Source organism: Sus scrofa, chromosome 11 (assembly GCF_000003025.6).
Source record: "Sus scrofa isolate TJ Tabasco breed Duroc chromosome 11, Sscrofa11.1, whole genome shotgun sequence".
Lineage (NCBI taxonomy): Eukaryota > Metazoa > Chordata > Mammalia > Artiodactyla > Suidae > Sus > Sus scrofa.
The window spans coordinates 71111040-71127598 of NC_010453.5; the positions used below are offsets into that span (position 1 = coordinate 71111040).

General features: G+C 43.0%; 1 protein-coding gene across 6 annotated transcripts in view; it reads left to right on the plus strand.

Moving 5' to 3' along the window:
- Positions 1-16559, plus strand: part of BIVM (basic, immunoglobulin-like variable motif containing) — a 28399-nt gene that overhangs the window by 577 nt on the left and 11263 nt on the right. For 2 of the 6 annotated variants that reach the window (XM_021065132.1, NM_001252098.1), the window contains 5 exon segments: positions 4656-5255; positions 12609-12735; positions 14590-14685; positions 14981-15085; positions 15275-15369. In XM_021065132.1, the coding sequence (XP_020920791.1) occupies positions 4778-5255; positions 12609-12735; positions 14590-14685; positions 14981-15085; positions 15275-15369 (901 nt within the window). In that variant the 5' untranslated portion in view covers positions 4656-4777. 6 annotated transcript variants of the gene reach the window in all.

The window sequence follows — 16559 nt, forward strand, 5'->3', positions numbered from 1 at the left end:
AGCGCCGCGGGCCAGGCCTGCCGCCGCCCGCCTGCTTTCTGTGCCGCCATCGCCTCCTGCGTGGCCGGGGACGCAGGCCTCGCCTGAGGCCGATGGGCATCCGGGTGGACGCCACTGTGTGGGTGCCTGTCCTTCTGGGAAGAGGTGGGGTGAAGAGCCGGGCCGCAGGGTGGAGGGAAGCGCCAGGGAGAGAAGGGACGAGTCCTCTTGGGAACAAAGCCCGGTTTGGAGGGGCCTGCGCGATACCGGTGGCTCCTGTCTGGCGCCAGTCTCCACGCCACGCTCAGCAGGGCCCGGGCCCAGAGCGTGCGGTGGCCGTCCCCTCTCCCCAGCACACCCGGAGCCAGCGTGGTCACGGGAGGGTTCACGGTCAGCTCCGAAATCGTACCGGGAGCCTCCTCCTCCCCTTGCCCCTTTCTCTCAACCTTGCCAGCTGCCCTCTAACTCTGATGGGCCGGTGGCACCGCCAGCCAAAGCGGGCCTGGGCAGAGGCTAAGACGGGGGATTCTTGACGGTTTTCTTTTGGGCAGTTGTCATCAGTAATGATGTCGGTTCGTGCGTTCAAAAGCTCGAATCGGAGTCCCTCTTTCTGCCCAGGAGCAGTGACTGCCCGCGTCCCATCTGCCTGGGCGGCGGGAGCACCCCAGCGTCCTCGGTCCCCCGGGCCGGTTGGAGGCGGACAACACGTGGGCCTTCGCCGGCTCTTTTTAGTCGAGGACTCCGGCTTCCTGCCCCTGGGACGCACCGGCCTCGGGAGGGCGCGGAGAGCTCGGAGCTGCGCGGGCAGGGGGCGTAGCCGCGCTCGGCTCCTTCCTCTCCGCGCGTAGCGGCTCCGCGCGGCAGAGACCTGCCTGCGCGACTGTCGCCTCGGTGCCAGCGGCCTCCGAGCCCGGCGGCGCCGCGAGCATCGCAGAGGAGGGCGGTGGGAACTCGGCTCGCCGTCCCGCAGCCTGAGCTCGACGCTGGCCCGGAGCGCGGGGAACTCCGGATATCCTTAGGAGGCCGGCGCCTCTGTCCGGGAAGGGGTTCAGGTCTGTCGGAGGAAGGGCCTGGAGGGCGTGGGGAGGGGCTGGGGGTTGGAGGGGGAGGAAGGACCGAGATCTGACCCTCGGGCGAATAATCCACCCTCGCCATGCAAATGTTTATTGTGCAGAACAATTCGTTCCAGTGACTTCAGGATCGTTATTCCAACGGGACATTTAAAGCTGGCCACTTTATAAAATTGTGTGGGCACACAGTTAAACAGTAGTTCTGTTGCTCGTGATCTGATTTTATGAGTGCTCATTAAATTGAGCCTTAGGTGCTGCCGTCGTTCTTAGCGGTACATCTTCATATAGCATCGCCTCATTTACTGCATTAGGGAACCTCAGTTCTCACAAATGAGAGCCAGGGAAGAGAAAAAGAGAACTCCAGTCCTTGATTGCTAAGGCCACACTTGGTAAGCCCTCCTGGAATCTAGGTTCCTAATGTTGGTTTACCGTAATGCCTGACCTGGTGGAGCACTAAAAAATATCTGTTGATGAGACTTCTACACGGCACCCTGGGAATACAGGAAAGCCAAACTTGCCGGAGGCAGACATTCATCATATAAACACACCCTGGTACATAAAGTAGAATTTCACCCTGGTAAGGTCTGTGAAGGAAAGGGCATGCATTTGTACAGGGTGACCTGGCCTAGTTGGAGGAGCAAAGACACCATCTTCCAGAGAGTGACATTTGAGCTGACATCTGAGGATAATGGGAATTAGCTAAATAAGGGAGGGGAAGTGGGAGGAGACAGTCCTCCGAGAACTGAAAGGGGGTCTGTGGGGGAGAGGAAGGCAAGGTGGAAGAAAGAGATCGGTGGCCAGGTAAGGGCTGGCTTTTTGTTCCGAGAGCAGAAGGTTTTAGGCAGAGAAGTTAAACGATCATAATTGTGTGTAAGCTTTAGTCTCCAGTATCTATGCACAGGTCAGGTTAGAAGTGTCAACTTGGGGAGCTAGGGGTGGGAATGGTTTATAAAAACTGGGACAAAACCAGGAGAGCTGCAGGCCGTTTAGTGCATTTCCTGAGGCTGTCTTTACAAGTCATTGAGCCCGTAATGATGCTGTAATCAGTAATAACGGGTGCTTAGCTCACTGGTACAAAACCCTGATGGCAGATCATGCCAGCGCCCTTAGCCTCGGGGAGCTGTGACTTCAGAGGGGAGACAGCCATGGGTCAGATAGATAGTCAGGAAAGGAAACCAGCATCGGCAGTGTTCGGGTCACCGGGTGCAACTAAGTGTCCTTTTCTGGGTGAAGTCTTTTGGCATTTTGCAATGTTTTTCTGTAATTTGTTTTACTTAGGTGATAAAATGTATAAATATTACAGTTTTTCCAAGAGAAATGTCCATAAACCGTGGTTCAAGTGAGAAAGTTTTCATATCGCTCCAAGTTTACGCTTGACTTGTATTGACAATATAACTGCCTGCCCTTTTGTTGATGATCTTTGCCCTATTTTTTTTTTTTTTTGTAAATGTGCCACCAAAGAGATCACTCATGTTTAGTGACTGTTATTTAAAAGCCCAAACAGGGAGTTCCCGTCGTGGCGCAGTGGTTAACGAATCCGACTAGGAACCATGAGGTTGCAGGTTCGATCCCTGCCCTTGCTCAGTGAGTTAACGATCCGGCGTTGCCGTGAGCTGTGGTGTAGTTTGCAGACGCGGCTCGGACCCCGCGTTGCTGTGGCCCTGGCATAGGCTGGTGGCTACAGCTCCGATTAGACCCCTAGCCTGGGAAACTCCATATGCCGTGGGAGCGGCCCAAGAAATAGCAAAAAGACAAAAAAAATTAAAAAAAAAATTAAAAATAAAAGCCCAAACAGAAACAAACAAAACCGGAGACTGCTAAACTTTTTATTAATCAAGTGCTATATTCTTTCTTGCTTTAGCTTCTTGGAAGCTCAGTCTTACCTTTTATACACAAATACAGTGGTTTTCCTTTTTTTTTTTTTTTTTTTTTTTTTTTTTTTTTTTTTTTGGCCACCCTTGTAGCCTGTGGAAGTTCGCAGGCCAGGGATCAAACCCCCAGTGCAGTTGTGGCCACAGCTGCGGCAACACTGGATCCTTTACCTGTGGAAACTTCCATCCCTGTGTTTCTGATAAGAATATGCTGCTCCATACATCCCAAATTAGCATCCTTTAAACATCCCCAAGCTGCCCCACGGAGAGCTGGTGCCACAGGCAAAATTCCATTAATCTGAAGAAAAAAGCTCTGTCAAAATGGGAACTAAACATGAGATGAAGAGATAACAGGGCAGAGACTGGAACATTTCTGTCTCTCTAAGCCTCTTTTTTTTTTTTTTTTTTTTTTTTTTTGCTTTTTCTAGGGCTACACCTGTGGCACGTGGAGCAGGTTGTGGAGGTTCCCAGGTTATGGGTCTAATTGGAGCTGTAGCTGCCGGCCTACACCACGGCTGCAGCAACGTGGGATCCGAGCCGCATCTGCAATGTACACCACAGCTCACCACAACGCCGGATCCTTAACCCGCTGAGCAAGGCCAGGGATTGAACCTGCAACCTCATGATTCCTAGTCGGATTCGTTAACCACTGAGCCACGATGCAAACTCCTTCTTGAGCCTTTGTTCACTGCCCTTTATTGTGACCATATGCTGTTTCATGCCCCACCTACCACAACCCACTCACACTACCCCAAGGCCAGAAATAAGACCTCCTTCTACCCACGGCTTTTAGTGAAAGGCATGAGGATAACAGAGAAGAAGCAGAACGTGCTTTGCTAAGAATCAGAGTAACCTGGGGTTTGGCCTGTATAATGTCAGGTACGGATCTTCTTTGAAGCTTCCTCCACCATCACTTCACACCAGGAGATGAGGAGGAAGGAGAAATCGTAAAAGCGTCCCGTCTAGAGATCCATTGCACCGCCTCCGAGGATTGCTTGACCAAAAAGCAAAGAAGAGTTTCCAAAGTGAAACCCCTGGAGGGTCCATGTCTGGTGGTGAAGCTCCTGCCAAACCAGCCCTCCTTCTGTAAATAACTAGAATTTCTGCACAAAATACGTAAAAAAAAAAAAAAATAATCAATGCCTGGAGGTTTGAATAGAGAGAAAACATTCTCTCAAAAGAAAGAACATCAAATCTTTTCTAGGATATGTGGAATACTTGTATGGAGCTCTGTTCCATAAATTCTGGAAGGACACGCTGTACCTTTACTGATTTTTTCTCACAGACTCCAGAGCTCTTTTGGGAATCATCTTCTGTTAATCCTTTTTTTTTTTTTTTTGGTCTTTTGTCTTTTTAGGGCTTCACCCGCGGCATATGGAGGTTCCCAGACCAGGGGTCTAATGGGAGCCACAGCAAGACCAGGTCCACGCCATGTCTGTGATCTACACCACAGCTCACGGCAACGCCGAATCCTTAACCCACTGAGTGAGGCCAGGGATCGAACCCACAACCTCATGGTTCCTAGTCGGATTTGTTAACCACTGCACCACGACGGGAACTCCTAAAAACAGTTTCTAATAAGATAGTCAGTGATTGTGACTGAGGCAGGTAGTAGTTGTAAAATAAATATTTATTGAAACCCTTAAAATATTTATTGAACCCTTAAAATATTTTGTAGCACTTTTGTACCGTCTGGTGGATGGTTGATCTTTCTTTCTTCTCCCTCTTTTCTTAGGGGACCGTTTTGCAGCTCTCACGTGTTTGGAAAATGCTGTAAACACTCGGCAGGGCTGTTTTGCGAGACTGAGACAGCGCGGCAGCGTCTTCCTGGTGACAGCACTCTCCTCGTTGCATTCAATGCCGAACGTGGCAGAAGCAGAAAGGGCAGATGCTTCCGGAAATGGTGAGTGCAGGTCGGAGCGAAGGTCTCCGGACGAGAATCTGCAAGCTGCCACGTCGTCCTTCTGCACTCGGACCCCAGGAGAACCCTTGGGTCCCAAAGGAGATGGTCATTACCCGTGGAGCTGTCCCGTGACCCACACGCGGGAGAAAATTTACGCCATCTGTTCGGACTATGCCTTTCTCAACCAGGCGACCTCAATCTATAAAACTCCACATTCAACCCGCCCTTCCTGCCTGCCTGATAATACCTCTTTATCTGCTGGAAATCATTCCTCAAGATTCGTTGGCTCTCCGACCGGTACATCGGAAATCATCTACAAGGAAGAAAACAGCTTGGAAAACTTATCCAACAGCCTGGGCAAGCTACCTCTCGCATGGGAAATTGATAAATCTGAATTTGATGGAGTGACCACGAATTTGAAACACAAATCAGGTAAGGAAGGAGCCATGAAGTTTCTGTGTGTCGCCGGGAGGGAGTGGGATGGACTGAGAGTTTGGGGTTAGTGGATGCAAATTCTCGCATTTAGAATGGATGAGCAATGAGGTCCTGCTGTACAGCACTGGGAATTATATTTGGGTCTCTTGGGACAGACCATGAGGGACGATAATATAAGAAAGGGAATGTATTTATATATATGTATGACTTGGTCACGTTGCTGTGCAGCAGAAATTGGCACAACATTGTAAATCAACTATACATTAATTTTTAAAAAAGAAAGCAAGCAGTATATCTTGTTTAAACTTGCCATTAAACATTTTCTTTCTTTCTTCCTTTCTCTCTCTTTCTTCTTTCTTCCTTTCTCTCTTTCTTCTTTCTTTCTTTCTTTCTTTCCTTCCTTTCTTTCTTTCTTTCTTTCTTTCTTTCTTTCTTTCTTTCTTTCTTTCTTTCTTTCTTTCTTTCTTTCCTTCCTTCCTTCCTTCCTTCCTTCCTTCTTTCCTTCCTTCCTTCCTTCTTTCTTTGGCTGCGCCTTCGACATGTAGAAGCTCCCAGGCCAGGGATCGAACCCACACTATAGCAGCAACCCAAGCTGCTGCAGTAACAATGCTGGATCCTCAACCCACTGCACCACAAGGGAACTCAAATATTTTCTTTTTATAATATCAAATGAAGGACATTACTGTCATGTTGCTTGTCATTGTAGTTAAAAAGAATAACCTTGGGGGGGTTCCCTGGTGGTTTAGTGGTTAAGACTTGGCGTTTTCACTGCTGTGGCCCAGGTTTGATCCCTGTTCTGGGAACTGAGATGCCACATGAAGCCACTGCATGCCTCAGCCAAAAATAAGTAAGTAACCTTGAGCACAGAACATTTAGTTCATTAATGTGTTGCCACTGGAAACTTCAAACATAACCCTTGCATTTTGAGAGCTTTGAGCAAATCTAAGAGTGCTGTAAAACACCACTCTTACAGATAGGTAGTCAGTAGTTTAGAAATTGTTAAGGAGGTGACTAGAATAATATAGTGGTTCATAGTTTTGCAGCCATGTGAATTCATATTTCCCAATGAAACATCTAGTTTTCTTTTCTACTATATATCATTTTGCCTTTTCTGTTGTTAAAAACTTTTGAACACTTAGCAGGGTCTCTGGGTACCGCCGAGTAGGTTGTGTACTGCACAATTTAAGAGGCTGCCATGATTGCATTCTGGTGGTTCTGGAGCAGATACCCATGCTTTTCACTCCTTTTTTTTTTTTTTTTTTTTTTTTTTTTTTTGTACTCACAGTAATATAGGAATTTTGCGAGGTAGCTCTCATTTTATAGGTGATGAAATGGAGGCATAGAGGGAATAAGTTGCTTGGATAAAATTGCACAGTAAGAAAAAGGCAAAAAAGTCAGGTTTGTACTTTACTTTTAGGCTTCTCTGATCATTTTGTCAAACCTCCATTGATCTATTCATTCATTTGCAAAACCAGCTTGTTTCACAGAACGTTATGTGAATTAGTAATTTGGGGGGCATCCGGGGAATTTCACTTTGTGTCTCTAGTTTTGGGTGATTGGTCTGTAATATTTTTCATACTGTAATAGTTTTCATATTTTCCTAGAACTTATTGGGAAGTATTCTCTCCTGTTTTCTGTGGGGTTTTCAGAGGAGTATTAAAAATCTCTAATGAGTATGGAGTTGTCTTGATTCCCATCAATTCTGTCAAAGTTTAGCTTGTCCATTTCATCTATCTTGTCAAGGTGTTGACATAAAGTTGTTTCTAACAGTCCCCTTTATCCCTCTAACACCGGCAGGGTCTTTAGTGGTAACTCCTTTTTCATAGCTGATGCTGGTAATGTATGTTTTTTTTTTTTTTTCCCTTAGCTGAGGGTTTATCAGTTTTGTTTGTCTTTTCAAATAACCGCCTTTTAGCTTTGCTAATTTTCTGAATTGTCTATTGTCTATTTCATTGGTTAATGCCATTTTTTGGTTCTTTCTACTTTTGATTTACTTTGTCCTTCATTTTCTAACCTCTTTTTTATTTTTTTATGGCCCCACCTGCAGCATATGGAAGTTCCTGGGCTAGCAGTCAAATCAAACTCGCATCTTCATGGACATTATGTCAGGTTCTTAACCCACTGAGCCACAATGAGAACTCTATTTTCTTATCTCTTGATTCAAGACTTTTCTGCCTCAAGGAGTTCCTGCTGTGGCTCAGCAGGTTAAGGACTCAGACCCAAAGTCTCTGTGAGGATGTGGGTTCCATCTCTGCCCTTGCTCAGTGGGTTAGGGATCCGGTGTTGCAGTGGCTATGGCATAGGCCACAGCCGCAACTCCAAATTGACCCCTGGCTCGGGAACTTCCATATGCTGCAGGTGTGGCCGTAAAAAGAAAAAAAAAATTTTTTTCTCCTTTAGGTATTTAATGCTCTAAATTGCTCACTAAGTACTGTTTTGCAGCAGTCCACGAATTTTAATACACTTTTAAAAAATCATCATTTAATTTGAAGTATTTTCGAATTTCTTTTGTGATTTCTTTTGGATGTGGACATTATTTAGAAGTATGCTAGGTACTTTTCAGATACGTGGGGTTTCTCTAAATATTGATTTCTGATTTAATTCCATTGCAGATAGAGCACACATAACTTCAGTTTTTTAAATGTACCGAGACTTGTTTCACGAGTCAGCATATGGTCTCTGTTGCTGAATGTTCTCCGTTGCCTTGAAAAGAAGGTGCACTGGGGAGTCGTGGGGTGTATAGATATTGAAGGTGTTTAAATATGTCTCTCACGTCTTCTTAAGTGACATGTCTTATGTCTTTACTTAATTTTTGTCAGTTGCTGAAAATGAGATGTTGAAAGTCTCCAACTGTGATTATAGAGTTATCGTTTCTCCATTTAATTATGTTCTTTTTTTTTTTTTGGTCTTTTTGTCATTTCTTGGGCCGCTCCCACGACATGTGGAGGTTCCCAGGCTAGGGGTCAAACTGGAGCTACAGCCGTCGGACTACACCACAGCTCACAGCAACGCCGGATCCTCAACCTATTGATTGAGGCCAGGGATCGAACCTGCAACCTCATGGTTCCTAGTCAGATTTGTTTACCACTGAGCCACGACGGGAACTCCTAATTATGTGCATTTTTGTTTCATGTAATCTGAAGCCTTGTTATTAGGTGCATCACGTTTATGGTTTTTATTTCTTCCTGATAAATTAATTGACCTTTGCATCATCATGAAACATCCCTCGTTATTCCTGGCAGTGTTTCTTGTTCTGCAAACTGCTTCGTTTGACATTCACATAGCTACTCCAGCTCTCCTTTGACTAGTGTTTGCTTGGTCTAAAATTTCCATCTGCTTATTTTCAACCTGTGTCTTTTTGTATTTAAAGTGCATCTCTTAAAGATAGGTGTCACGTATATTCAGTGAATTGTTTATTTCAGATAGTGTTTAGTTTAGTTCCAGAATTTACATTTTAAAAATAGTTTCTTGGACTTGCTATCTTTTACTTCATTACTGGAGTATCTTATCTATCTCATAAAGCATAATTATAATACTCACTTTAAAATCCTCATCTGCCAGTCATCTCAGAGTTGAGCTTATCTTTTTTCTGACAGTATGTCACATTTTTCAGTTTCCTCACATTTTCAGGACTTTTGGATTGTATCCTAGATATTGGAGATGTTATATTATGGTGATTTCAGATTCTGATCTGTTCCCCCAAAGAGTGTTTTGTTTGTTTTTCATTTTAGCGGCAATTAATTTGGTTGGACGAAAACTGCACCCACTGTCCCCAGAGGACATCTCAAGTCTCCGTTCAGTTCTTTTAGGCTCAGTGTGCTGTTGGGGGTCTGCTCGGTGCTTGCACAGTTCAGGGGTCAGCCTAAGATTTGGGTCAAATTTGTACACAGAAGTTGGGTCTTCCCTTCTCTGGCTCTGTTATTTCTGGGGTCCCCCAGTGTCATATTCCAGTGACAGCAATTGCCTGGAACTCTATCTTGTGGTTCCTTCAGTCAAAAAGGTGATGAGTGTTCTATTTTTATGTGCTATCCTCATACCTTTCTCTAAAAGCCAGTGTGGTGAACACACACACACACACACACACACACACACACACACACACACACACACTTTTTCATTTGGGGGCTAAATGGGTGGGGAGTCATGGGCAGGCAGGATAAGGAATGAAAGAAGGAATATGACAATGACGAGGGACAGTGGTTACTGGAGTTGATGTGATGGGGAGACAGACATCTTCAGGCATCATCACTCTCTCTATTATGCTTCCTGCTCAAATGTGGCTTCCACGTTGACAGAGCTTCCTGCCTCAGACTGAATGGGATTTTGCTAGTGGGACAAGCTCTCTGTATGACAGGCTGGGGAATGTTGTGAAGGATGCTCCTTTGGAACATACATGTTTTTTAAAAAACATTTATTTTTTTAATTTTAATTTTTTAAATGGGCCACACCCACGGCATGTGGAAGTTCCTGGGCCAGGGATCAAACCTGTGCCACATCAGTGACCCGAGCCACAGCCGTGACAATGAAGGATCCTTAACTGGCTGTGCCACAAGAGAACTGCTGAACGTCTATGCTTTTTTATCCCAGGGGCTCGTTGGAGTTTGCTAGAAGAACACAGAGAAGGCTCAAGTGAGCCTTAGAGGAGTGTATGTGGGTACAGATGACTCTGTGGGCTGCGGAGGTCACAGATAACCAGGTTTCCTTAGCCTCTAAAATTCCAAGTGGGGATAAAAAACAGGGCCCTACTGACAGCATAAGAACTATATTCAGTGTCCTGTGACAAACCATAATGTAAAATAATATTTTAAAAAAGAATACACACACATCTATTTGAATCACTTTGCTATATAGCAGAAATTAACACAGAATTGTAAATTAACTATGCCTCAGTAAAAAATAAAATAAATGAAATAAAACCGTAAGTGGCTGGAAAATTACTAAGGGAATTGAATCATTATGGGGCAGTGAAGACATCTCAGAAATGGTGGAAAGTACATTTTCTAGCTTCTCACTGTTGAAGATTTATTTTATTAGTGAAAGAGACTTGTCAGAATGAGATTTTGCTCACGTTGGCCAGTGGATGTTCAGCTTGGTGAGAAATCTTGTGTTTCTGTGAAGGCTGAAGAAGAGTAACTAGAGGGAAGAGGAAAAAAAAAAATTCTTGGAGTTCCCACTGTGGCACGGTGGGTTAAGAACCAGACTGCAGTGGCTCTAGTCACTGCAGAAGCGTGGGTTCAATCCCCGGCTCTGTGCAGTGAGTTAAAGAATCCGCTGTTGCCGCAGCTGCAGCTTACATTCAGTTCCTGGCCCGGGCACTTCCGTTGGCTGCAGGTGCGGCCATAAAATTTTTAAAAAAGAGTGCTTGCTTCTTGTTTTTTTGTTAGTGTTCAGTATAACATTTTATTTATTTATTTTTATTGTGTGTTTTTACATTTTTATTGTTTTTTAAAAATCAAGTAGTTTTATTTTAATTGAAGTATATTGCCTTACAAAATCATATTACTTTCAGGTGTACAACATACTGATTTGACATCTTTATACATTATGTAATGATCATCATCATAATTCTAGTTCCCATCTGTCACCCCCCCAAATTATTACAGTATTAGGAACGGTATTCCCTATGCTATGTGTTACATGCCCATGACTTATTAGTTTTATAACGGGAAATTTGTACCTTTTAACCTTCCTCATCTATTTCACTCATCCCTCTCCCTCCCTATTCCCTTCTGGCAACCACCAGTTTATTCTCTGTATCTATGAGTCAGTTTATGTTGCAGTATGTTTGTTCATTTGCTTTGTATTTTTCTTTTTTATTTTATTTTTTTATGTAATGGTTTTTATTTTTTTCGCTATAGCTGGTTTTACAGTGTTCTGTCAATTTTCTACTGTCCAGCATGGTGACCCAGTTACACATACATGTATATATTCTTTTGTCTCACATTATCATGCTCTATCATAAGTGACCTGACATAGTTCCCAGTGCTACACAGCAGGATCTCATTGCTCATCCATTCCAAAGGCAATAGTCTGCATCTGTTACCCCCAAGTTTCCAATCCATCCCACTCCCTCCCCCTCCCCCTTGGCTACCACAAGTCTATTCTCCAAGTCCATGATTTTCTTTTCTGTGGAAGGATTCATTTGTGCCGTATATTAGATTCCAGACGTAAGTGATATCATATGGTATTTGTCTTTCTCTTTCTGACTTACTTCTCTTAGTATGAGAGTCTCTCATTCCATCCATGTTGCTGCAAATGGCATTATTTGGTCTTTTTTATGGCTGAGTAGTATTCCGTTGTGTATAAATACCACAACATTTTAAATAATTTGAGAAATTCTCTGTGTAACAATAGTGTCTGAGTTGCAGTTGGCTTCATTGGAGAGCTTCTTGAACGAATCAAGTGGATGCTTTTCTACGTTTGTTTTCTAGGCAGACATCTGTATAATCTATGTTTTATGAGTTATGAATAACTCAAAATTAAAATATTAGTTTTCACTTAATTTTTATAACAGATTTATTTATAACACGTGTGAGAGATTTTTTAAAGTGTTTGGACATAGCTAACTGAAACGTTAACGGCGATTTAGTGAAATGAGGCTTGGAAATAAAAGGTATTAAAATTAAACAGTGTAAAGTCTCACTTTACCTTTGTGTCCCTTTTGTGTGGCTCCTGATTTCCCGTCCTCTCCACAGTAACCACTGTTATCTATGGTGTGTGCCTTTTCGAGAGAGAGGGTGTGTGTGCACGTGTGCGTGTGCCCACATACACACATGCACATACTTACACACAAAAAGGAGACTTTATTTTCCATTCTGGCTTCTGGAGCTAAAGTTGCACTTTAATAACGTCCTCGTGTGCATGGTTCTTAATCCATTTTGTGGTCTCTGGAGGTCTGGGGCTATTTTTAAACATCACATCGTGGGATTATTGAATCTACTGCTTTTACTTTCCCAAGAGTTACATTAATGTGGTTTTATTGTTTTACAGAAAGGATTCAGTTTTTGGAACGTGGTCCAGTTAAATAGTTTACTGTTGGTTATTTGATTTTCTAGTTGTAGCTGAATGTTTTGTGATTGATTCTTTTATTCGCTAAGTGGCTAGCTCAGGCATTGGAATAATAGATCCTAGCAGGAAATAAACAGTTACGGTTTTTAAATTTGTTTTTATTCTCTCTTTCTCTCTTTAAGGCAGGAGAGTATTCTGGAAGATAGTTGTATTTCTTCAATGTGTTTGCAAATAATCATTTTTAGATTGAGTGGCAGTCACTTTTACATTTTGTTAGGTAGTTACTTGTGTTACCGTGGCCACTTCCTTCATCTTACTTCCTTTTATACTCTTGTATTCTAGGCAATGTAAAGAAACAAATTTCCAAGAAAAAAACTTCAGATAAGAAAGGAAGACATCAAAGGGAGTGGCCTCAGTATTCTCCCCTGGAAGATATTAAGCAGCGGAAAGTATTAGACCTCAGACGATGGTAATCTCTGAACAAGGGCCTCTTACTTTGTCACAATACCACTGACACACCTAATGAAGTTAATAATATGTCCTTAGTATCTAATTTCCAGGCTAAATTCAGATTTCTCAGATTTTTCTGAAAATGTTTTCATATTTGCTTGTTCAGACTTGGACCCACTGTGAACTACATATTGTGCTTGCTGTGGCCCATAAATCTCTTTTAAGTTAGTCTCAGGAGTTCCCACTGTGGTGCAACAGGATTGGCACTAGGACTCAGGTTTGATCCCTGACCCAGCACAGTGGGTTAAAGGATCTGGCATTGCCGCAGCTGAGGCATAGATTGCAACTGTGGCTTGGAAAACAAAAACGAAAACTACAACAGTCTCCGTCAGACCCTTCTCCAAGTTGTCTGACGTCTTTCCTGCTGGTTGTGTAAATTATTCATGGACTATCTATACCTGTAAAGTAGAAGTTAGATGTAAAGGCTTGATTAGATTCCAGTTGAACATTTGGGGCAAGAATAGTCTAGGTGACTCTGTGTCCTTCATACTGTAACCCATCAGAAGGTACCTGGTGTCTGGTCAGACAATATTAGAGATTCTAGGAGTGACTATGGAGTAAGGTGGTGACAGCCTTAGCCCACATTGTTCCCTCTGCAACTACTGACTAATCAGTGGTGGGGTGACAGTGGCATCAGGCCACACATTTCCTGATTTCAAAACATATTTCAAAGCTACAGTAAGCAAGACAGTGTGGTACTGGCATAAAGACAGACAGATAGACCCATGGAACAGGATAGAGCTCAGAAATGAACACTCATATAAACAGGCAAATAATCTTGTGCCAGGGTGCTGAGACCCCGAGATGGGAAAGGGCTCTCTTTTCAGAAAATGGTGCTGGGAAAGCTGAATATCCACATGCAAAAGAATGGAGGTGGACCTCACTTCCCATCATACAGAAAATGATTCAAAATCAATCAAAGATATAAATGCCAGACATAAAACTCCTGGAAGAAAACAGGGGAAAAGCTTCATGACATTGGATTTGTCAGTGATTTCCAGGGCATGACACCAAAAGCACAGATAACAAAAGCAAAAACAGACGAACGGTCCACATCAAAGGTAAACACTTCTGTGCATCAAAAGAAACAATCAGGAGTGTCCTTCATGGCGAAGACGAAAGGAATCCGACTAGGATCCCTGGGGTTTCGGGTTCGATCCCTGGCCTCCATCAGTGGGTTAGGGGTCTGGCTGGTGTTGCTGTGAGCTGTGCTGTAGGTCACAGATGCGGCTTGGCTCTGATGTGGCTGTGGCTGTGGCTGTGGCCGGCAGCTGTAGCTCTGATTCAGCCCCTAGCTTGGGAACCTCCGTGTGCCTCGGGTGCTGCCCTAAAAAAAAAAAAAAAAGAAGAAGAAGCAATCAACAAAGTGAAAAGGCAACCCACACAAAGTGGGGGAAAACATTTGCAGATCATGTCTGATAAAGGGTTATTACCCAGCCTGTATTAAAAACTCCTGCAATTGAACTTGCCAATAATCTTATGTGTAGCTCAACTAGGAGCTTACATTGAAATTTTAGTGCTGGGTGTCTAGATGTATGTATCTTTATTTTTTTTTCCCATTGGTTTGGATAACATCCATTTTAGCTAGTAGTTACTCATACTTAGCCATCTTTCTTAAAACACATTTGCTGTTGTTATGCATTTATAATGTTTGATAAATATAAACATATTTTACATGCATAAGGGTTTGACATTGGTTTAAATGATCAAAGTTTTCATTATGTTAACACTCTCCATTGCTGCTGGTGTTCTTTTTCTGTATGCATGTTTTGTATTTATTCAACCGAGGAAAAGAGTCTTTTTATTTTCTCAGGTACTGCATAAGCCGGCCACAATACAAGACTTCTTGTGGTATCTCCTCATTAATTTCTTGTTGGAATTTCTTATATAGCACAATGGGGGCCGGAAGGTAAGTATGTTAATTTATTGGTATCTCTAAACTCTTAAATTCAAAAGTTATTCCGTGTGGCTTTTTCTATAATTGTAGGTTTTTAAGGACAGATTTTTTTTTTCACAAATTGGGAAAAAAAGCCACTGTATTTTGTTATCACTTTTTTAGTTAAAAATATACACATGCATTATTTTTGATAAAAATTAAAAATATTACAAAAATTGTTTACATCAGACAGACATAGCACCATCGAGACAGGTTCTATTTGCACATGATTAGAACTGTAAAATGAAAGGCACTATTTCTTCTGTAGTCTTCCAGCTATCACCCAAGAAGAAGCTTTACATATTTTGGGCTTTCAACCCCCATTTGAAGATATTAGGTTCGGCCCTTTTACTGGAAATACAACACTTATGAGGTATGTATTGCTTAGAGTCCATGCCTTAATTCTAGTTCTGCAAAAGAATAATGCTGTATGTGCATTAATAGTAAACCATATAGCCAGCTGTTGGGACCCAAATTCTGGTAGATAAGCCAGACTTGAGCTCTGCCTGCATTTCTCCGGAGTTGGAAGAGTGTCAAGAGTGATTCTTCTTGTTATTTTCAGGTGGTTTAGACAAATTAACGACCATTTCCATGTAAAAGGATGCTCTTATGTTCTATATAAACCTCATGGGAAGAATAAAACAGCTGGAGAAACAGGTAGGTAAACTGATAGACAATGTATACACACACACACCCACACACACACACACACCCACCCACCCACCCACCCACACACACACACACACACACACACACACCCCTGTGTGCTTTGGGATCCATCTCCAAGCTTGGTTTTGATGTACAGGATGTGATATAAACCCTACCTACAGTCTGTCGCTCTTTATCCAAGGAAAAATCATAATAGATAATAGTATATATGTAGGGTACTTTTCAATATATAGTTTAATATTTTTAGCTCTTCTCATCTTTGCACATAGAACTTTAATTTTTTTTTTTGTCTGTACTCTTGGCATGCAGAAGTTCTCTGGCCAGGGACCGAACCCGTGCCACAGCTGTCACCAGAGCCATGGCAGTGACAAGGCCAGATCCTTAATCTCCGAGCCACCAGGGAACTCCTGCACATAGAACTTTGAAAACTTCAAGAATTTTGAAAACTTCAAGACATGTCATAAACATTACTTTAGCATGTTATATTGTTTGGGTCCATGGTGTGTGTGTGTGTGTGTGTATGTGTGTGTGTGTGTGTGTGTGTGTGTGTGTGTGTTTGCATGAGCTTGCCTGCTACTAAAACTCGTTTGGGAAGAACGTGGAATTTGCAGTTCCTCTTCCTCACAGGGAATGCAGGGACTTTAGAATATTTGATATGGGACCTGCATAATAACATGTAACAACTGAACAATGGACTGTGAAAGTGACAAAGTTCTATTATAGAAGGGTCTTGGTTCTGACAGAGAGTCATGGAGTTGATCCGAAGGATTGTTTTATTTAGACGCTAGTTAAAGAATTTGCATTCCTTGACAATTTCCATTTTAAAAATTTCACAATCATTTTTTCGACCTGACGATTGGAAACCTGCAATTCAACGTTAAGGAGAATTGTATTCTGACACTTGTTGAAAGGGTGAAGACAGCTTTATTGAAGACAGTCGTGGTGGGGGACCTGGGGGTATGGAAGAGGGTCGGGCTCAACCCTGAAAACGACAAAGACATCTGGGGAGTTATCCAGAGGGGACTTTGGGGGCTCCTGCCCTTCTGGTCTAACAGGATTCCTGTAAGAGGCAGGCCAAGGGCTTAGGCATCGAGGATGAAGCATGAGGACCTTGATCAGATCTTGGGGTTGGGGATTCTCTAAACCGACTTTAGCAGGATTCTCGCTAAAGCTGGATG